Source organism: Typopeltis vanoorti, chromosome 24 (genome assembly GCF_054136105.1).
Source record: "Typopeltis vanoorti isolate ZY-2024b chromosome 24, IOZ_Tvanoo_1.0, whole genome shotgun sequence".
Lineage (NCBI taxonomy): Eukaryota > Metazoa > Arthropoda > Arachnida > Uropygi > Thelyphonidae > Typopeltis > Typopeltis vanoorti.
In genome coordinates, this window is record NC_143572.1 from 51,199,976 (window position 1) to 51,223,734 (window position 23,759).

General features: G+C 35.7%; 1 protein-coding gene across 1 annotated transcript in view; it reads right to left on the bottom strand.

Annotated features, from left to right (window-relative positions):
- LOC150093190 (guanine nucleotide exchange factor DBS-like) overlaps nucleotides 1–23,759 on the bottom strand; it is a 450,940-nt gene that overhangs the window by 406,670 nt on the left and 20,511 nt on the right. The window contains exon 2 of the mRNA XM_090413275.1: nucleotides 5,623–6,060. Coding sequence (XP_090269401.1) covers nucleotides 5,623–5,875 — 253 coding nt within the window. The 5' untranslated portion in view covers nucleotides 5,876–6,060. The remainder of the gene's footprint in view (nucleotides 1–5,622; nucleotides 6,061–23,759) is intronic.

Sequence of the window (23,759 nt, forward strand, 5' to 3'; positions counted from 1 at the left end):
GACCGTTCGTCATCTCCACCTGCTGCTTCATGCCATAAGAGTTGCGGTAAACACAAGGATAGCTCCCTCGTGGGACCTGCAATTAACAGAGTACACTGGAGTGAAAGGTGTCATAACTGTGAGACTGCATGCCGTTTTGAATGCACATTTCGAAAGGGATTGAAGATTTAAAAGTGGAGAAGAGATTTAAGTTTAGAAAGTTCAAGCAAATGCTAACCTTCGCCTACTATTACTAACACAAGTATCTGCACTGTTCAAATTTATGCAATTAATTTTGTCTTTTGATCGCCGTGACCATCATTCAGTATACTGCAGGATGACGATCACACTAGACACATTCTCCACTTCTCTCCCCCAATTATTTTATGTGAATCCCACTACGAAATCCCTGAAGTTTAGACAATCCGGAAACCCTAATCCAGAGTCGAGAATGGAACTTTTTCAAGCCACTTCGGGTTCCAGCAAGCAGGTTGTCTCACAGAGGGCAATTGAGTTCATCGCTCACGTAAAGACATTTACGAAATATCATTCCTAAGTGCGGAACTTGAATCCACCGCTTCTTAGTTGACTGGCATGCTAACCATTCGGCCAGCCAGGCCGGCAATATTCTGCTTATTTATACTGACATACTGACAAAATTGGTTACTCTAAAAGTAAACAAAATGGTTCCACTGGAAATTGAGAGATAACGGTCACAAAAACAAAATAATTTTTAACTTGCAATACTCAAACAAAATGAGCTTTTCCATCCAGATACTGTACATGACTGGAATTGTAGAAGAAAATAAATAAAATCTGTTGACGGCCTTTTATCACTTAAAGAAAGTAGGCGAGGCAGACTGGGCATAAATTTTGAAGACCGAAGTGCAGCCAATCTCCACCCATAGTCATAATAGATAGCTGAACCAAGGCTATCAATGATTTTAATAGGCATCCGAAGAGGAAAGTACAGACAGTTGCAGCCATCTCCTGTTCCTTAACACTGTATACTATCGTCTGCATTTAAGTTTCTAGAGTCTTATTTGAGTTGCCTGGGAAAAACCCTAATTTCATGTGTTAAACTTTTCATGCATTTAGTACCAGGGGTACAAATAATCTGGTTCCTGATGCCAAATATGGTACTTTTTTTCCCCAAGCCACTTCAAGCGTCAAATAACCAGGATGGTGTTCTTTCACAAGGCAAAGAAATTTGCCTCCCATTCTACACTTAATTCTAGTTTCTATACAAAATAAAATAAATAATTTAAATGTTAACTGTAAATTATAAATTCATTTGTCAGACTAGTTGCCCCAGTGGCCAACATACCCGCATTCCAGCCAACACACTGCGGGTTCAAATCTCGCCATGAGGATGGATGTTTTTAATAGGCGTTTGGTGTGAGTCATTCCCCCTGTGTGAGACCACTATCGTGCTTATTGGAGGTCTGAAATGGCTTTGTGAAAAAAGCATTACGTTTTGATCTCTTGAATAGAATTTTCGGATTATGTAAAAATAAATGATATAATAATAAATTCCCCAGTCTACCCACTGGACTAATATTTATAATTTTTCGTGTATGTGAGTCATAAAAAATAGAAGTATCACCGTATGAAATGAATATACTATATTAAACATATTACCTCTTAGATTAGATATTTATGTTTATATATGTTACTAATAGACGATAATGATTTTTTTAATATCCATCCTACACCCAAAAAGATGAAAACCGAGGGTACAGAGACAAACCATGAATTTTTTTTAAAAAATTCTTTTTTCAAAACACTTCAGAATTCCAAAAAGCAGGCTAGTGATTTTCTCATACCGACGATAAAAGTCATCTTCCTAAAATTTATTGCGAATATCAAACAAGAGGTTCTCTTTAGTAACAACTTTCTAAACTTTCTTTGGTAAACTGTTTCTTTTTTTGAGCACCAAAAATCTTTAATAGTAAACTATTATCGACAAGATGAAATCACTTCAAGAAAATAAAAATATTTAATCAAAGAACATTTATTCTATAGACATAAGAAATTCAAATAAGTGTTTAAAGATAATGTCTCTGATCTTATGTGTAAAATATTATATACATGTTTTATAACTACATAATCATAACCTCTGTAGATCACCTCTTTCTTTAATGAAAATTATTATACGTCCACACTTCATAGAACCGAGCTTGGCAATGTGCCAAGAATAGTCAATTCATGCTGAAGGGGAGAAAAAAAATAAAGGATGTACGAATTGGTCACGCGAAATCACGTGCTTTATACATAAATTTTCTAACTGTTGTACAAACAAAATAGTTACCACTTTAAAAATTACAATGTTCATAAAAGAAAAGTTAATTTTCCGACGTATAATAATAAACACTCATCCCACGAAACGCATTGATTACCCTAATATCGGAATGGATTCGCCTTCTTTTGACATGCGCAGAAGTGTCGAAGGGTCTCTCATCTGTGGGCCCCATTATGTTTCTTTGTATAGCTTATGGTTTTAAATTTATTATTATATTTTTGGATATCCATATAGGTAGAACGCTTATTGCCGTCCTGCCTCTTGATCAGCCACCGCTCTTCCTCCAAAAGAGTTTTCTTTGACTTATTCCCAAATGACTTAGCAAGTTGAATGAAAAGATCTAGATTCAGGTAATAAAGGCTGGTAAGATTTTTACCTCTTTAGACATTTCACTTATTGGCAAATTTTCTCCTAGCTTGCATATTTACATGTTTTAATTGCTGACGCACCATTTCTAGCAGATCAAGGACATCCGAGAGAGAGAGAGAGAGAGATGCTAAAACTGCGGTAGTGTATTCAGAAGCACTCGTCATGGATAAAAACTGCGGAACTACTCATATATTCTCACATAGTTCATTGCAATATCACTAAATACTATTAGACATTTGGGCATGGTAACCGATCCATACGCTTCAATTGTGTACAATCCTTACACAAAAAGTAAGCGTTTTTACCACACACTGATTCTTTGGTATTGCAAATGTGATGCGAGATAACAACGTACATCAAAAAGTTCGAAGTATGAACTTCATACTATGATCTCAGAGAAATTGCAAATCTCTGAGAATATTACAGAGTGTTTTTGAATACAAAAACATCGGTAATATTTGTTTTTGTTGTATGTGTATTTTTTAAAATAAAATGTTGCACGGAGAATTTTTTTATTTCACAACAAAATCACGTGACCTAAATAACAAGTAATGAAATGCGACCAGATCATCCAAAATCACATCATATGCTAAAACATGCACTGTAAATACAAAAGTTAAATTGAAATTTATTAATTTATCCTTTAAACATTTTTAAAATCCAATTTCAATATTTCCCCTTTAGAATTTAGAAAATTTACAAAAAAATAAAAATAATCCTTAGTGAATGTTGGTTAGATTTAGTCCTAAATATATTCAACTCTCTCTCTTGTTCTATCTCTCTTACTTCTTGACCGCCGAGTTCAGTGAACTTCTCTATTGCCTTTTTTTTCTCTGTCATTCCTCAAGAAAAGCATAATTTATAACTGTAATCCCGTTGACTCCAAGCCCCAAGATTAGATTTCCACCCACCCACTTCTCGTAAGCATATTTTGGACTTATTCCAAAATAAAATCAACTATACGATTAAGGAACTGATTAAAATTATTAACGCCACTTTATAATGTGCGAAACTGTCCCCAAAATAAGTAAAAAAGAAATAAAGGGATGTTCGATTTAAAAATAAAAGTGATGAAAGGTAAAATGAAAAGCTTAATAAACTAAGAAATATAAGGTGAGAAATGGAAAGCCAAAACGTGTCTTCAGTCAGACACGTGTGCTGTCTGTCGGTTGTGCCGATTTGCTTGTAATGGGTAGAGGGAACACGTCTGCTCAGGATCTAGGCCGCAAGACCTCCAATAACACAGCAGCAGCAGCACACTTCGGATTATCGATCAAATGCTAAGGAAGTTCTCGGAATAGAAAGGAGCTGACGTTATTCTTCTGTTTTTTTTCTTTTTTTTTTGTGATGAATGAAGAAACCGAAATGGAGTGAACGAGATGAATAAAAAAATCATAAAAACATCAGCAGGAAAAGAAAGATGAACGACGAGAGACAACATGAATATCGTCGAAGGCTTCAGTCGTACATAATAAGAATATTCGAAAACATATATGAATCCGTAATTTGAATATGAATTCATTCGAAGCGAGTACACATTTCTACTGCACGATTTTCACATGTAAGCCAATCGGATATATATATACGATTTACTGGAAACAAAGAAAAGCAAACTTTAACATTTAGTTTTGAAATTATCTAAATTTAGACCTATCCAAAAATTTCACTGCTTATTCTGCAGGTAACAAATAATTTTATCATAAAATTAATATTATTGCAACGAGCAGTTCCAAATGTAATAGTATTAATTTACTACACAATATATTTACTCATACGCCTTTTTATAAAGTGCTTTATATAAACATACATGTCGATTTCAACTCCAATTACCCACTCGCTTTGGAAATGTGATTTAGTGGAAAGAGCGACTTTTGCATCCTCTAGCGAAGAAAAACGAAAGCTAGAGGGATATTTAATATTAAATATTAATAAACAAAATTAACTTTTTTTTTGCAGAGTAATGAAGCACGCATTATTTAATTTACCTGCAGAATCTTAATAAATAAAGAAACCGAGAAATCGTATACTTTCGAAATGCTAAAAAAAAAAATTAAACACGTAATGATCATGAATCGAAGTGAAAGTGATTTTTAAGAATAATTTCCATTTCTTTCGCATTCCATTTGATGCATAATTTCTCTGAAAAAGAGCAAACATAAAAGATATGCTTTCCCAGACCGTTCTCTTATTTCTAACAGAGAGAGACAAGTAATACGGATTAAAACCTATGATGGACTTCTCCGCTGATAAGAAATTAAAATTGAATGTAAGATGAAACCCCAAGTGTCGTTAGTTAAGACATGACCTGTTTGAAATGTTGTCTTCTAACGGGAAAAGGCCTAACATTGCGAAAGACGTGAGACTTATTTATCATGGTTACTGTTAAGTATTTACAGGACCAATAAAAAGTCCGACATTTGAGAGCATTACTAAGCGAAAGTGAACGGATTTATGTTGGTTATAATACACGTACGCGTGGCATCTCCATCCTGGAAGACGTCCAACAGAGTAAATATTAAAGGTGAAAAGTTTGTCCTAAATTATGACTGTGAACATCGGTAAGAAAACAAACACTACAAACGCTGTCCTGAAATGATTGATAACCGGTCTTTATGTACAAAAGAGGTGGAAGGATGTCAACCGCTGTGCCATTATGGAAGGCGTCTTTACTCAAAAAAAGAGGGGAGGTAGTGGAAATACAATTGCGGAAGTACAATAATAACCAAACATCATAAAAATATAGCTGACTTTATATCTGTCTTCTTCTTCTGTTTATATGGATAGAGGTGGCCAGAGGAGGACAAAGAGAATGATGTATTTATCAATAATGTGAAATGCATATATGAAAATATAATAGTTCTGTTAATTTTTTTTTTATTAGAAAAGCAACCATTAAATCGGTCAGAGATCACTTTTAAATCTTTTAATTCAAAAATATCAACAAGATACTTTCAAAAGATCAAACATCTTACCATTGTCGTCACTAAGATCGCATTCATCACAAGATGTAGACTCAAAGATACTGGACCCATAAGGTGACTGTCTGGAATATCGGGTTCCATGTTCGCCTCCCTCATCCGTCAAATGACTAAGAGTTTCCCTTAAGCTAGAGCTGTAAGATTCGATGTTCAAATGGTTGATGAATACAGAACCATTCCTCTTAAAATTCTCCACGAATGATTCAATCTGACTTTCAATCTGACTATGCGATGAAGGTAAAGGCATTTTCACGCTATACTTTCCATCCAGCAAAGGAGTGTAGATTTGTCGGATGTCACAAATGGTTGTTAATACAGCAGCTAAACCTCATGTCCCTAGGTTGTTGGCGGCAATACTGGGATGGTGGTTAATTCTTGACATGGCAAATTCCGTTGGTCCCAGACGGAGGGTTAAAATAGATGTGGCTACTCCTAGAAATTAAAAGACAATTGATTATAAGAAAAATCAGTCATCTAGTATATAAAAGAGTAACCAAAATGCTATTATGTTATTTGAAGATGTACGTTTAGAAAAAAATAACATTAATTCACATAAAAACGTACATTGTTTAAAGCTACATTACTGGTAAGCTTAGTAGCTGAAGCTTCGATTTTTGCACGCGCGCGCGCGCGCGCGCGTGTGTGTGTGTGTGTGTGTGTGTGTGTGTGTGTGTGTGTGTGTGTGTGTGTGTGTGTGTGTGTGTTGAAGTGGAATCTGCTGGTATTGCTCATAGCTAACGTTTTAACTTATCGGAAAGATGAAAATTAAAGGTAGAGTTCAGAAAAGGAACTCTGGACTGACCAGTCTACATTTCTTAAACCAAGTATTGCACGGTGCAGTACTATGTTGATATTGAACTGGTCGCTTCCATACAACTATTCCAACCTAAGCAAAATGTCAATATAACGTTCAGCGTCACTGTCGCCGGAAAACAACATAAAGGGGCTTCTCATTCCTGGATGCTGCCATACCCAAACACGCCCATCTCATTTGAGGACTGTTTGTTGTGTAATCATGACGGGCTTTACATATGCAAATTGAACCAGAAGATTGTTTAAGGGTAATGATTGGCTTGTAATTAGCAGCTGTCTTTCCATGGAAATCCAAGCTATAAATTTCAGTACGTTAATGTTTGAGTAGATTCCAGAGTTACGAATACCCACAACTTCAGGTTAAGAGAATCTACTATATTTTCTTATTTCTTTGTGTTTTGTTTTGTTGTACTTGCTTGGTGTTCTTGGGCTTCTATTCACCATAACGTTCCTCTTTAATTAAGTTAACCATATTGTCTGCATAATTTTTCATCAGAATATGGTTAGCTATAATAGAATAATGCTTCTTCAAACAACTTTCAAAAATTACATTGGACTTCTGCTGAAATCTACTAAGACCTTTTATTCCCTATAGGGAGTAGACTTTATATAAAAATCACAAAAATACCATATTAAATAGATATATTGCTTATAAAGAAAGATCAGTTATATTTTTTTAAATAAAAAGAAAAAAAAAAACAGTTTTACTAAATCCTCCTAAGGAGTTTAACTAAACTCTGAAAGACCAAAACTTGGACTCTGAAGAATCCATAAAGCTGAAAATGCTATACACCATATTTAAATTTCCAATCAAATTTAAGAGGTACTTGTGCCCTGTGGTTATGGAGTCTGCCTTCAAGAGCTGCTAAACCTCCAGAACAAAGACTCTTATTTGTTCGATTCTAGTCGCCGATTATAAAAACTTTTTCCAGGCCTCTCTTTCTTTCAGCTGGTTCCCGAGTTAGGCGATCTTTGGCACAAGCATGTAGATATTTTCCTCTCCATACCCAGGATTTTAATGATGCAAATTAAAAAATGCACCGAAAACTTCACACTATTTCCGCCATAATATATACCTATCAGGTTTGAGGACCAAGAGATGGCAGCGAGTTATTCACTGTATTACTTTCGGATATCTGATAGCTATCGACTTGCTAACAGTGAGAGCTACAGTGAGAGCTAAAGGTCTCCACTTTGAGTTAGGAGATCAACTCCCACACTAACCCCCCAAAAAAATTTAACACACAAGGAGCTCCCCTCTCTCTCTCTCTCTCTCTCTCTCTCTCTCTCTCTCTCTCTCTCTCTCTCTCTCTGGGAATAAAAAGAGTTAGAGGATTTATTTATTTCCTTTCATTATTTTATTTTATCAAGTTTATGAGGTAGAACTATCAGAATTTTATAAATGCCAGTGTATAGTTTTCTAACAAATGCTGGGGATGTGCAGAGATATATGCTAGTTTCATTTTCTGTTTATAGTGGTGGTGAAGGGAAAATTATGTGCGTGAACAAATGTACGATGAATTTGGGGAAACTCACTTCTGAAATGCATGACTCATATCTAAAAGAAGTAATTTTCTGACAATATGTTCGCAATTGACTAAATAAAGAAAAATGGATGGCCCAAAGATCTTCATAAGGTTTTATAAGAATCTCACCCACAAAAGGTTAAAATCTATGCTGATCATGTTATATAGAAAGCTAACTCTAATAAATTTAGTATTATTTCAGTTTTTCCAGAAACCACGTTAAATATCTTACAGCACAGTCAAAACTGAAAGCAAGTTCTTTTGTTTTGGTTTGCTTATAACACACACACACACACACACACACACACACACACACACACACACACACACACACACACACACACACACACACACACACACACACACACACACACACACACACACACACACACACACACACACACACACACACACAAACAAAAAAAAAGACCCTGTCAGATAGACATATCAGAATTTCATAAATTCGAGTCTATAGGCGTTAGGATATAGTCTCATACTATGTTACTATGTTTTTAAAAAGTCGATTAAGTTTGTTAATAGTTTTACTGCATCGTCATATGAATAATGCAGACATATTTTATTTATTTAAATTAAGGGGATATTAAATCCCACATTCTGATTCCAATCTTTGAGTTTCATATTCGGTTTTAAAACAATGTGGGATTTAATATCCTCTTAATTTAAATAATGTTTATATCGCCGAAATGAAGCTTATTAGCTCTTTATATTTAAGTAACTTAATGGTTGCACCTGTTTGGAAACTCGTATAGCAGAGTATATAAGTTTCTTTTCGCTATACACTTTGGTATTAATTGGTCGCACTACCAGTTTTAGTAAAAATATTTAACGAATTCCTCATTTCGGGAAATATCCCCGAGGAATTCGTTAAAAGCTACATAATTTTTATCCCTAAGAAAGATCGAGATCGCACCTTAGCAGATAGCTGGCGACCGATCTCCCTAACTAATTCGGATTACAAAATATTTGCAAAAATTATCTGCAGCCGCATCAAATGCGGTATAGAAAAAATCATAGCAAGCACCCAGGTTTACGGAATACCGGGTAGATCGATGGAATTAAATCTCTTTTTCTTAAGAGATCCAATCCGTCTGGCCAAAAATAAAAATTACCCTTTGGCACTTCTCTCTACGGATCTGGAAAAGGCGTTCGACAGCGTCAGACACACGTACTTGCAGGACATCCTTCAGAAAATAGATGTGGGCTGGAGGCTTAGGCAAACAATCAAAAACATCTACGCAAAGGCCCTCTACCCAAATAGCTATCAACGGGTTCCTCTCGGAACCAGTTCCTATTAAAAAGGGGGTAAGACAAGGCTGCCCACTAAGCTCGCTCCTCTTCTCACTCGCGTTAGAACCCCTCATAAGAAGAATAGATAACTCCCCTGCAGTTAGAGGAATACCGTTACCCCTAGTCTCCAGACAGAGCAAAATTGTAGCATATGCCGATGATGTAGTGGCGACGCTCAGAGATTCTGAGCCCATCTACATCTATTTCGGCATTTTGCAAAAATTCAGCATGGCCAGTGGTCTTCGCGTTAATACTTCAAAGACCAAAATTAAAATTTTTGGAAATTTCCATAGAAATAACCTTCCTTGTGGTTTAGTCCCGCAAACTCAGCCCCTAACAGTACTAGGCGTCCCATTCACGGCGAGCCCGGTACTGCCTGTTAAGAAATTGCGGGAAGAGTGCGAAAAAAAAAAAAACCTTTTAAACCCAATTATTTCTCCTTCTACGGAAGAGCAGTAATAATAAAAACAGTAATAATACCCATGCTAATGCATACAATAAATATAACTAATATAAAAAAAAAACCAAGAAGATCAACTTTACAAAATACTAATAGATTTTTTTTGGAACGGAAGAAAGCATGAGGTTAAAAAAGAATATCTAAAACTCAAAACCAATCAAGGGGGTTTCTCACTTCCGAAATTAAACTGCCTATTCTATGCAAACACTCTCAAAAAAACCATAGGGAAGGCCTTAAAATCTAACCATATTTCAGGATCCCTAATTAAATATTTTCTAGGGCATTTTCTCCCCTACTTTGGGACCACGGGACATGTTGATCCCAGCGCAGAGGTTGTGCCAGAATGGTATTATCCATTATGCCAACAGCTTAAACAATTTAAAAACGAAGGGATGGAAATCCTAAAATTAAAGCCACAAGCAAGATATTGGGAGTTCTTTCAACTTTCCACATGTGATACGCCAAATATAGAAACAAACATGGAAACGCTATTTCAAAATATCAGAAATAGCTGGGGACAGCCATTTCACCGGGATCTGGCATGGCGAATAGCCTATGGTCAGCTACCGGTGAAACTGGTTATGTCCCGATACAATTCAAGACCGTGTGACCCCTTCTGCGACGTCTGCCAGAGCACTGAAACGGTGGGACATTTCTTTTACTTGTGCTGCCCCGTCCGACATGTCTGGCAGAGATTAAGTGCAGTACTGGGAATCCAGCCGCTTACATTAGAGGAGGTCTTGTACCTGCAATTTCCCCAACCAGTGAAGAAAATTCAGAAATTTACAATCTTTCTCATCAATGTGATCAAGTATCACATCTGAAAAGTGCGGAAAAAGTCCCAAATCAGCGATGAAAACACTATACAAGCCAGAATACTCAGCGAGATCTGTTTCTACCTACCTAGGTTTTTCGCACAAGAGAGACATATACTAGGGGATGGGAGGTTTGTAAATAAATGGTGCAAACCTCCTATCCTCTGTGTCCTGAGACAGGGCTTAATCATACCGTGTCTCTTCCTTTAAAAATAAATATATGGTTTGTTTTTCTTTTTCCTTCTCTTTTTCTCTCTTCATGAGTTCTTACAGTTCATATAAGAGGGGGCAGATCTGAGAACCCGGGCTGCGAAGGCTTACACCGAGGCGGTGCTGCTCCTTGTGAGCGGCATCTCCCGGGCCAGATTCTTCCCCCAAATCTTGCTTTTCCCGTGGTGTAAGGTTGGCCAGTTCTTTTACTGCTTCTTTAAAAAAAAAAAAAAAAAAAAAAAAATCCGCTCATAACTTTCAGGCGCTAACTCACGGAAATGTTTTCAGTCCCGCAGTAATTTCTTTTTGACTCCCGTAGTTAAGTGTGTTCTTTTTTCTTTTTTTCTCCGAAAAAAAAAAAAAAAAAAAAACCGGCTTAAGTTTTATACTAAAACAAGTGTTAGGAGATGACCTGCAAAGACACCTGGTCAGTTAAATTGTTAATTTAAAAGTATTTTACGGGCGCATATAAGAAAAGTTTATTTTCAAAGTTTTTTTTTTTAGAACAGGTGTAAGGAGATGATTAAAGACCTTTTAGCCACAACCTCTGGGTTATACAGCTAAACGGTTTGACTGAGGCCTCTTTTTACCTACTACTATCCTACTCTACCTTTCTTTAACCTCCCCTATTACTACCTGCTGACCCTCAGCAATCTTTATACTCCAAAGGCCGATGATGAAAGACATTAACTCCCATTCTAGCTACTCACTGATGAAGCCTCAAAAAAGGCTGAAACCGGTCTGGGTAGTGACCTCCCACCATAATGTAATAACAGCATACATTTCCTAGGAAATGTGTTTTTACATTATGGGAAATACCTAAGAATAGCGATCAGAACTTCACCACCTTTGCTACGAGTTGTCCGGTATTGTACTACGTACTAGGGTCACTTGCATTAGCTCACGCTGTGTGATCGCCGATACTTTATAGTTTACTATATTCGGCAAGAAACTCTCTGATTCCAATCTTTGAGTTTCTTATTCGGTTTTAAAACAATGTGGGATTTAATATCCCCTTAATTTAAATAATGTTTATATCGCCGAAATGAAGCTTATTAGCTCTTTATATTTAAATATTTTATTTATTTATTTATTTTAATTTATTTTACTTTATTTTCTTGGAAAAGAGAATGATTTAGGATACAAATTTGGCAATATATTGGACTCAAACAAGACAACTGCTGACTGTGACAGAAATAGGTAGAAAGATAACTGACGGAAAATTATCAACATATTCTGTGCGTAAATCACATGAGAGAAACTGGATTATCATTTCCAAAGCTGCACTTCATATGCATAATTAATTTACATTATACAATGCAGTGTCTCTATGATTTGATGCATTAGTGGAAATTGGATTAGAAACAAGAATACATCTTGGACCAGCGTGCACTACAATGCGACAAAAGCAACCATTTAGATATTGCTGGAAGCTAAGAAGTGTTAATAAATTCAATAGAAGTGATAAAGAGAGGTTTTCAGTATGCAAAGGAAATGTATGACAGGTAACTGGCGAGAAACGCAAAATCGAAAATTTAATAGTTAGCTTTTCAGAAGCTTAGGTTTTTATGCATCGAACTAATTGCATTGAGCTAAAATGTTTCAGTTCGCTTGAATTTTATATTACAAATCATATTTGTTTGTCCATAGTAGGATCGATACATAAAATTTTCGAACTAATGTCAGTTTTATTTTGCCATTCGCAATGGTAAAAATTAACAAAATGTTTCGAAGTAATACAAAATAATAATCATAAAAAATCTTTAAAATGGCCGGTATAAAAAAACTGCGTTTGATTCCTTGCCGCTAGACCTTACGAAGATAGAACATTACAGGATCGATTCTTGTCACACACACTAGAGGAACTTTCTCTATGCCTTTCTCTCCGACCGACTCTCGAGTTAATTGACCTTCAGCACAGGCAAATGGGATGTTTTCCTCCCAGAACTCACTCAGGAGGTATTAATCCCGCAGCTCAAAATAAAATTCACCACACACACACACACACACACACACACACACACACACACACACACACACACACACACACACACACACACACACACACACACACACACACACACACACACACACACACACACACACACACACACACACACATTCTCCAACGGGAATAAACAGAGCTCAATTAGCACAAATATTTGGAAATTGGTGAGCAGTCATCTCCAACTTTCCCTCAGTCAACGATAGCTGAGCTCATAGCAACGATTTTCAAGGTATCAGAAAAGAGTACAGCAGTTACCATCATCTCGTGATCTTAAACCATAAGTCATACTGGTGTTCGAAATAGTGTTTTATGGTACGTTTTGAAATGCTATGTTAATTAGCAGGGTTTTTTCTCCCGCATACAGACAAATCGGCCCTTCAGAAGACTGACGTGGTGGTGGAGGTGGGCGGTAGATGGCGTTGATGGAGATGATTCGTATTAGAGGTTCGGTGTAGTGGTTGAGATAGTTGTAGGTGTCCTCCCGCGATGAGTATTCGGACTCCTTGGAGGTGTCACGAATAATAATAATAATAATAATAATAATAATAATAATAATAATAATAATAATAATAATAATAATAATAATAATTACCCGAGTTTTTAAGAGAGAGATAAACTTACTTGCCTGAGACAAAGATCGAAGAATTCGGAAACTAGTGAAAAAAAATGCACAAAAAAAGGTCCTCTAATCAGCGACTAGAATAGAACCTAGAACGGATTTTCTTCTGGTGGCCTAACCCATGTGGAACGTTAAAAAACAAAGCGATAGTAACTCTGCCCTAGTTGGATATAATTTATTAGCGTCGGAATAATACGCATACAAACAGACAAAGAGAATTTAAAAGTGACATTTTGTGAAAATATGCAAACACTTATTATATGATTGTTCCAATTGTATATCATAAAAGTTACAAATTAATTTATCCATAAATATTTCGCGTTCTTAACACCTCCCCCCAAATCGTGTTCCTAAACTCTAATTGGTATGTTATTGTGTGATCAAGTGTAAGTCCTATGGTCTATTTTTCTGAGTTGTGGACTTTAAAAAACCATGCTTTTCTGGTAAGGTAACCCCTACATGCCTTTTCCAAAGATCGACTAATTCGGAACGGTTCCCTTAATCGACGATTAAAATCAAGCCTATCACTTTTTTTTTATAGTGGTATAGCACTATAAAAGTAGAAGCTTATCACATGGCTATATAAAAATATTCAATTCCTCCATATTGTTTCACGACATTTCTAACAGCAAAAAATAAATAAATAAAATTCCTTCCTACTATCAAATAAATCTCATCTTAGAATGTAGTTAGCAATATTTTCGATAGGGGAAGTAAACTTGTGAATTGTGACAAGTGTATACAATTCATGTAGGAATTTTTTCATACCAAAGAGTTCAGAATGACATTTTCATTAGTTTTAAGTCTGCATTAATACCTTCTTATAATAATAGAATTTCCATACGGGTTCTGGAGTATCATGTTAAAAGGAAAAACGTGAATAGTCAGTAAATGAAATTTCATCGTCTGATATTGATTTTAATGATTAGATTTTTGTGCGAAAACACGCCAAGAAAATCACTGTAATTTTCAGTATTGCCGATGGCGCTACAGTCGTAGTCCTAAGTTAACAATTCGATTTATTTACTGTATTTACTTTGTGCTGAGTACGCTGTTTGGGAAGCACAAATGGGACATTACTATAGCATCGTGAAGTCGCATTTGGTTGCTTATTGATTATTTTCATTTTGTACTAGCACTCATTTTGTTTGGTGTTAGCTGATAAAATATTGTTTGCTATAAAAGAGAAAATGGATCTTCTACTTTTTCGTTACTTCTTTTTTTAAGGGAAAAAGAGTAATGAGAGAAATGACATTCTTTCTACTTCGCTGAATATTTTCTATCAAACAATGAAAACATTCTTACCCCTGAGAGAGAGGGACGTAAGCGTATTATGGGAGTATGAGTGTCGTCGATATGTGCACAAATTTAGGATGACGATAGCGTTAAAAATAATCTGAAACATTTGAATAAAATAAGAATATGTTGGCAAAGCGACAATTCCTTGAGGGATAATATATGTATATTAATACGCTAACAATTGTTAGCGTATTAATAATTAATTATTATATCATATTATTAATAAGTTATTATTAATTAATTTAGCTTATTAATAATGTCTGATTCAATTCTCGTCGTGACGAGGGATATTCTTATATGGGCTTTTCGACTGAAGGTGAGTTAGCCGATCTCATACGGAGGTAGCAGGCTTTTTTCTTCGGGAAACTGGGGTTTTTCATCCCACATACAGACAAATCGGCCTTCAGAACACATGCAATTTACAGGAAAAAAAAACAACAACTATTGTTGGTGATGATGATGGGCGGTAGGTAGATGGCGTTGATGATACTGGTGTCGTAGTAGGAGAATTAAGTGGTAGTAGTGGAGAGGATGAAATGTATTTATTATTATTATTATTATTATTATTAAGTGAGACCTCCAGGGAGTCAGAGACTCATCGAGAGACTCATCATTTAGCGAAGTAGTAGAGTAGAGTGCCTTCTCGCGACGAGTCCTTGGACTACCTCGAGGTGTCAAGTAATAATAATAATAATAATAATAATAATAATAATAATAATAATAATAATATTATTATTATTATTATTATTATTATTATTATTATTATTATTATTATTATTATTATTATTATTATTAATTTTAATCATTATTTAAATGAGTAAAATATTTTAAATTATTTCGTTAAATTTTTATTATATATATAAGATAACTTTAAATAAAAAGTATTCTAGTCCTGATTTGAAGGAAAGTCCCAAGGTTTTTGTTGACAGTATTATGTTTAATAATCATTGAATAATCGATTATATTAAAATTAATCCAATTCAATGATTATTAAATATAATACTGCCAACGGAGACTGGACAGCTTTGTTCCACATCATATGATTTTTCCGAGTACAAGGAGAATGTTAATTTTGGATTGGTTGAAACGACTGACGGACAAACTAAGGTCATAACAGGCATAATACGCGAATGTCAATTCGCTTATTATGTCTTTTAATTGTTTGTATACTCCCTGGTTGGCCTGTTTGGGGATGACTTTCTCAGAGAAAAAATCCTTCTACATACAGAGGGTACTGGCTAACTCGCCTTCAGTTGATAAATTCGTATAAAAGTTCCTAACGTCTTAAATGGGATTCGAATCCAGTGCGCAACGATGACAGTAAAATATCCTTAAGAAAGGTACACCCACCCACCCACTTGTTTACACTATAAACATTTTACGTTTTGCGAAACTGCCCGCTGAGTTTACGTATAACAAAGTGGCATTGTCGCATTTTCTATCATATCAATTAATTTCTGAAGATATGAGGGTAAATTCTATTCATTTCAACTTAAAATTCGATATTTTAACCAAATTTCAGATTATATACCGAAATCTAAATTTAAAAAAATATATATATATATACAGGGTGTTCGGGATAAATTTGACATATTTATAATTAATTATATTTTTCCGTAAGTTACATGTATTAACACACACTTCTCTTCATTTAAAAGTTTGACCCTTCTTCATTCATATACAAGATGTCAGAAAGGATGGATAGCTGGAACCCACCTGAATCATGGAAGAGAATAACTTGTATCATGATGATTCGTGCCCGCCATCAAAATAAGGATATTACGACTGCTGCCCAATGCTCCCTGAATACAGTAAAAACAATCAGGCATGAACTAGAGACTTGCAATGGTGACTACGAGGATGTAGCAAGAAGAAAGATCCCTAGCAGACGATCTGATTGCGTTCGTACAGCAGAATTCCTCGCAAATCTGCAGGAACAGGTGTTGAAGAACCCTGGCATTGGAATTCGGGCTTTGTTCGTGGAGTTGCTAACTGTAGTCAAGCCCTGGATAACAAGGGTAGCCAATGGTAGGCCGTATGTATGGCAGCAGGATTCGGCCCCTTGCCACACCTCTGGGAAAAGTCAAAAATGGTTGTCTGAAAATTTCTACGACTTCACCAGTCCAAATGTTTGGCCTCCAAACTCCCCAGACCTTAACCCCATGGATTATTTTGTATGGGGCGCAGTTGAAAAAGACACCAATCGCACTTCCAGTAATACAAAAGCCCAGTTAATGGATAAAATTAAAACAGTTTTTGCGGCCCTTCCCAGGGAGACTGTAGCATCAGCTTGTTCGAGGTTCCGAAGCAGAATTGAAGCTGTGATCGATGCTAATGGTGGTTATTTTGAGTAAATCTTGTTGATAGTATTGTAATTAACTCTGCCTGTAATGTTTTTTTGTCAATTCATTAAATTTAATAGATACAAAGAAGATTTTCTTTTTTCCTTACGAAACTGTCAAATTTATCCCGAACACCCTGTATAGTACTGTGAAATTTTGCCTCAGACAAATTTAATATAACCTGAGATATTGGGGGTATGTGATCATGTCAGTTCTGTCATTATTTAAACACATCGAAAAAAAAAAAATATATATATATATATATTGGCAACAGTCTTGTTCATGTGTGGGTTTGGATCAAACAGACCAAACTATCATCTAATAGTCTACCTTCCCCCTTTGTAAATGGGTTGCCAGCTGTTCCTCTGATCGTTCATTCAAAATGGCTTTCTCTCTTGGGATTTCCCTTGAATAAACGAGTACACTAGAATCGGTCATTTAGCCCGTTTTCTTAGTTACGTAAATGACCTCTCGCTAACCCCAAATCCTATCATAGTTCTGCTGATGATAATACACCATATTCCTTTTCTTCATTCGACAAATCTTAAAGTGCTCAAACAGCCCAAGCTTCAAGATCTCCCATGCCTTAAACACTGATCTCTTTGTTTGTCATTTCCAATAAGGTAAGGTATAAATATATTATTTGGCATAATCTCTTCGTTATTTAAACGAGAACACAAAATGAGTTCAACTTATTGGGCAGCGTGGTTGGTCGAATGGACAACACTTCTTCTCTCCAACCAGTACAAAAATACATATTTATAAGTTTATATTGGTACTGCCCACTCAGTCTTCAAAAGTTAGGGCTAAAATGGCTTCCTGCTTCCTATGAGGAGAATAAAAGGCGTTAGCTGATTTTTATTATTTTTATTGGTACTTCTGGTCAGGACTATTATTGGAGTATATGCTGCCTCTAGGCAAGCACTATTTTGCCTCCCATTAATTCAAGAAAATATGTACATTAAAAACAACAGCAACAGTGTTTTTATGGTTGAGATATAATTTTGCCGATTTTTGCTACTCTTGGGCTTTGCCTTAGCAGCTTTTTTGCATGGAGAGTGATGTGTGATTGGAATCACATTGCCCGAGAGTGCTGTGAGTGCGGAGACTGTAAATATATTTAAGACACGGTATGATGAAGTGTGTGTGTGACCTTCCACGATGAGTCGCTTGACTCCATGGAGGTCTGATAATAATAATAATAATAATAATAATAATAATAATAATAATAATAATAATAATAATAATAAATAAAGTAGATAAAAAATAAGAAACAATCCTAAGCCAACTTACTGTATTCGTATTATAGGTCCCAAACCTTTCGGGATGAGAGTCACATAAAAAAATGGACAAACATTTGAGATTAAAAAATACATGTTAAGCATAGTCATGTGAAAAATATCACATAACAAAGGGAATTCCTCTCATATTTCTGTTTATGACGGAAAAACCCAACAGTAATAATACTTTGGAACAAATTCAAAACTGAGACAATAAATATGAAATTACCGAGCCTGAACTTCCTTGTGTGTCAACCGAAGAGCAAACGCGATAATAGTTTGACTAAAAGTGACATCATAAAAATTCCTAGTAAGCGATAAAATAAAATTTCTAAATGAATACGGAAACTCTGAATGTTAAAACCAATCTAAGACAAACGAAAGTTGGCCTTGAGCAATGAAATTTTTTAAAAGGCACTGTATGTAGAGTTGTATCATCTTTATCACGAATTTATTAGGTACAACTTAAAATGTAAGATCAGCAATTTCATTGTAATATAAGGATGTGAGTCAGAAAAGGTCCGCTGATTATTTTAATCCGGCCAAGAGAATAAATCAAAAGTTTGGTTTTGAGATTCCTGTTTAAAGTCAAGGTGTCGCAGACATCAGGCGTGCATTCAAGTATCCAATAGCCATGAATTTATGTGTTGGTTATACATATTAATACAGGACTTTTTGTTTAACAACACAGAAGTAAACATTTGTTGAATAGTTTGCAGTAATTGAGGCATTTTCAAAGACAAAGATTTTCAATAAGAATACAGAATATCAAGCAAGCATTCAAATATTTTGACTATGCTCTTTGGGCACAGTCATAAGTAGCCCCCCCCCCCCACCTCGAACGTAGAATTACAGTCTTCCAGATGTTTGGAAGTTTTTTGCGTCCATATATACATATTAAAGTTAGGAATGTGGTATAAAGCGTAGGCAGATTCCCAGAATAATCTGTCACTTTTGAAGAGGAGTTGCTTTAGTGTAATAGTTTTTTTTCTAACTGCATGTAGAATGTTGAGCACATGGTCTGCTAATCTAGTTTGTCGATAGTGGTTGATAACTATATAATTTTAGTGTTCTTCTCTCTATTTCACAGCAGATCTTCCAGACCGTCCAACACTGTATTTTTAGATACATTAGTTACCAGACTTCCAGATGGCTATCTTTCTTATGCTATCTACGAAAAACCAGCATATACTTATTGATATCCGAACACGCTAATTCACACCATATATTATAAGTCACATATGGGCAACCCCCGTCCCTCTACTTCTTTTGATACGGCCCTAATCTATTTCAGCGAAGTTTGTCTAATTCATGGTGGGAGAAAACATGGTGTGTTCTACTAACTCACATTAAGCTGACGTCATATGACTTGCGCAAAACACACTATGTTTTCTCCAACCAAGGTCTCTTTCTCACTTTGACTAGCGCGTGTGTGAACGTGTTATAACGTGTCAGTTCAGTACTTGCGTTGGTGTTGTGCTTTGTTGAGTGCCTGCATTGATGTTATGTTCTGTTCGGTGCCTGCGTTGATGATGTGTTCTGTTCAGTGCCTGCGGTGTAGAAGTCAGTTTTGTTTGACAGTTCTGAATATCGTTTATAAATTTGGGACAATGTCAGGGGTTATTGCAAAAAAAAAAAAAAAAGTATATGCAGAGAATCGTCAATTTCAAGACAACTGGACAGAGGATTATTATTTTATTCTGAATAAAGGTTTGCCTGTATGTTTGCTGTGCAATGAATCCGTATCCGTCAACAAAGAACTTGAAAAGACACTTTACTTCGAGACATGCGGATCACCCAAAAATTGATGGACAACTACGAAAAGATGAAATACAGAAGTTGAAGAACTTGGATACCCAGGCAAAAATTCAACAAGCAAAGAACGCAGCATCACAGCATTGTCAAAGCCAGCTTTGTGGTAAGCGAAAAAAATCGCTAAGCATTCTAAGTCATTTGGTGAAGAAGATTTTATCAAAGAATGTCTGCTGGGTGTTGCAAGTATAATATGTCCTGAAAAGAAAAAAAGACTTCGAGAATATTCGTTTGTCGAGACGTACTGTTGTCCGACGGATAGAAATTATGGCTGATGATATCAAAAAAAGTTTAAAAGAGAAAATTGCTAGATTGGAAGCATTTTCAATTGCTTTGGATGACAGCACGATGCTTCCGATACAGCACAACTAGCAATATTTATTCGAGGAGTTGGTGCGGATTTCAACATCAAAGAAGAATTATTGGCGCTTCGGTCGTTAAAAGGAACAACTACCGGTGAAGATAAATTTGAAACAGTCAACACAGTCTTCGAGAGATTTGGACTTAAATGGAGTTCACTATCTGGCATATGCACGGATGGAGCCCCTGCAATGGTTGGTGCACAGAAGAGATTTATTGGAATGGTTCATGAAAGAGCAACAGAACTACAGATCCATCCGGAAAATTTAACAAATTTTCACTGCATTATCCACCAATAAAATCTGTGTGCAAAATCGATTAAATTCACAAATGTTATGGAAGTTGTAGTAGTAGCCAGTATTAACTTTATTAAGTCACGTGCACTTAATCACCACCAATTTAAGGAGTATTTGGCAGACCTATTTTCGGATTATGAAGATGTGTCTTATTATTGTGAAGTGAGATGGTTGAGTAAAGGTAAAATGTTAAAACGATTTTATGATCTGAGACAAGACATTGCAGATTTTATGGACATAAAAGGAAACACAATTAACCAAGTAAAAGATGATGAGTGGGTGTGTGATTTAGCATTCCTTGTAGATGTCACCGGATACCTAAACGAACTGAATCTTAAATTGCAAAAACAAGGACAATTGGTTCATGAACTGCATGGACATATCAAAGCTTTTTGTAATAAACTAAAATTGTTGGAAAGTCAGATAAGAGCTAAAAATTGTTATCATTTTCCTACTCTAGCAACTCATAAAAATATCCCTTATAATTGTTATGGAGATGAACTGAAGGCACTAATAGAGCAATTTGATACAAGATTCGCCGACTTCAAAAACAAAGACTCCACATTTGCTCGTCCGATGGATGCTGATGTAAATAATGTGCCAGAAAACTTAAAGATGGAATTTATTGAGCTTCAGGCGGATTTAGTGCTACAATCACAATTTAACAACATTGCTTTGACGGATTTTTATAAATTTTATTTGGTGGAAGAAAAATATACAAATTTACGCCCCTTTTCAAGAAAAATCATTTGTCTTTTCCGCAGTACATATATGTGTGAACAGTTTTTTTGTTTTTTTGATGATGAAATACAATAAATCAAAAATTCGGACAAGAATAACAGACGAAAACCTCAAAAATTCTATGCGATTATCCTTAAGTAATATTAACGTCAATATTGATAGTCTCGTAGTTGAAGTACAAGGCCAATCTTCACATTAAATTGTTATGTCGTTCATTATATTATAAAATTTATTCAGAGCTTTATACCAAAGCATTATATTATAAATAAATGAAATATGAAGTAGCAACTTGTTTTAATACATTTAATATTAATTGATTTTATTTAATAATTTGGTCCGGCCCTTGACTCGGAGACAGAATGATAATTTGGCCCCCGAACTAGGAAAGGTGGCCCATGCCTGTTATAAGCTATGCCTTTTATTCCCTTATAGGGAGTAGGCGAGGCCTTTGAACCCTATCTAGCTTTTGGAGACTGAATGGGCAGTTCCATCTCCACTGGTAGCCAATCAGAGATAGCTGGCCCATGTTTATCACTAATTATGGGCAGCCACCAATGAAAAGACCGGCAAACAAGTGCTGCCATCTCTTGGTAACTAACGCGAACAGAATATGTTACTGTCTGAAATAATGTGGGTTCTACATTACGATTTTCTTGAGTTTACGGGATGAAAAAACCCGAGTGTCAGGGATAAAAAACTAACTCGGGAACCGGTCGAAGAAAGGCTTAGAAAAAGTTTCTCCAATCAACGACTAGACTCGAAATTATAAGTCTATCTTGTGCGGCCTTGCATCCTCTGCGCTAGCACATCATCTGCACTTCCACTGAGCTACACAGGCCATATTTATTTGTATTAAATGACCAACTGATAAAAAAAACTTTTAAAGAAACTCATTAAATATTGATTACAAATTATCTATAAAATTCAAACTATTTTCCGTTACTCGTTCTCGAAAAAGATGACGCTCACTCATTACCAGTTAAAGTTAGGAACTAACATGGACAAAGTGGATTAACTGGATCCCTATAGACACTTAGATGAAAAAAAAAAAAACTGTTATTCTAAAAATACTGCGCTATGATATACATACAGAACACTCCTAACCTAAACAAGTATGAATATAAAAAACTTTTGAACATCTGGGAAACTAATTCCGCGCTAAAAAAAAAACAAAAAAAAAAGAAGAAAATAGAAAAAAGGCCACCTATAATTGTGCTCACAGGTGCAGTCAAAATATTTAAATACTTACTTAAAATTCGATGTTCTTACTCTATCTTTCTTGTTTACCTTGTTGTCTTCGTCCTTGAAAATGTCTCAGTTATTAATTGAAATATTAGACTAAAGCATTTTTTAACTTTGAGGGTGTGCTGAAAAAGTTGTGATAATCACTATGAAGGAATTGAGGTAGAACCATGTAACTTATAAATTATTCTACATAGTCCCCAAGAAGTGTTATGCACTTGTTACAACGCTGCTTTTCTCATTTGCAATCCTCTGAGAAATTCGAAAATAGGAAATAGTCAGATGGGGCCAGGTCTGGCGAATAGGGTGGGCGAGGCAGACAATGACTTCCCAAATTGCGTATTTTTTGTTGAGTTTCATGAGCAGTCTGAGCAAGTGCATTGTCCTGCAAAAGCAACACGCCTCTCCTCAGTTTCCAGAGGCGTTTTTCCTTCAGCACCTCCTTCAATTCCTTCAGAGCTGTTGAATAAACTGCTGTTGTTGTAACAGTTTCACTTGTTTTGAGGTACTTGGTAAGGATTACACCACTCATATCCCAACAGATAATGGGAAGGAATTGAGGTTAGAACCATGTAACTTATACATTATTCTACATATTCCCCAAGAAGTGTCATGCACTTGCTACAACGCTGCTTTTCTCATTTGTAATCCTTTGAGAAAAAAGTCTTCACCGTCTGTGGTATATTTTGTTCCTTTCAAGTGTTCCTTTTTTGTTCCTTTCTCCACTCCATTAACTGTTATTTGGTCTCGGGGCGATGAAGCCATGTTTCATCAACAGTCACAATACGAGCCAAAAATTCTGCATTTGATTTCTAAAAATGACCCCAAATCCCTTGAGATGACAGCACACGTGCATTCTTTTGGTCGCAATTCAAACATTTGAGGATACACTTCGCTGAGAGCTTCTACATATCCAGATGTTGGTGGATAGTACTCATTTTTGGCTGTTATTCGTCTATCATGAATCATGGCATGCACTGCATCGATGTTTTCAGGTGTG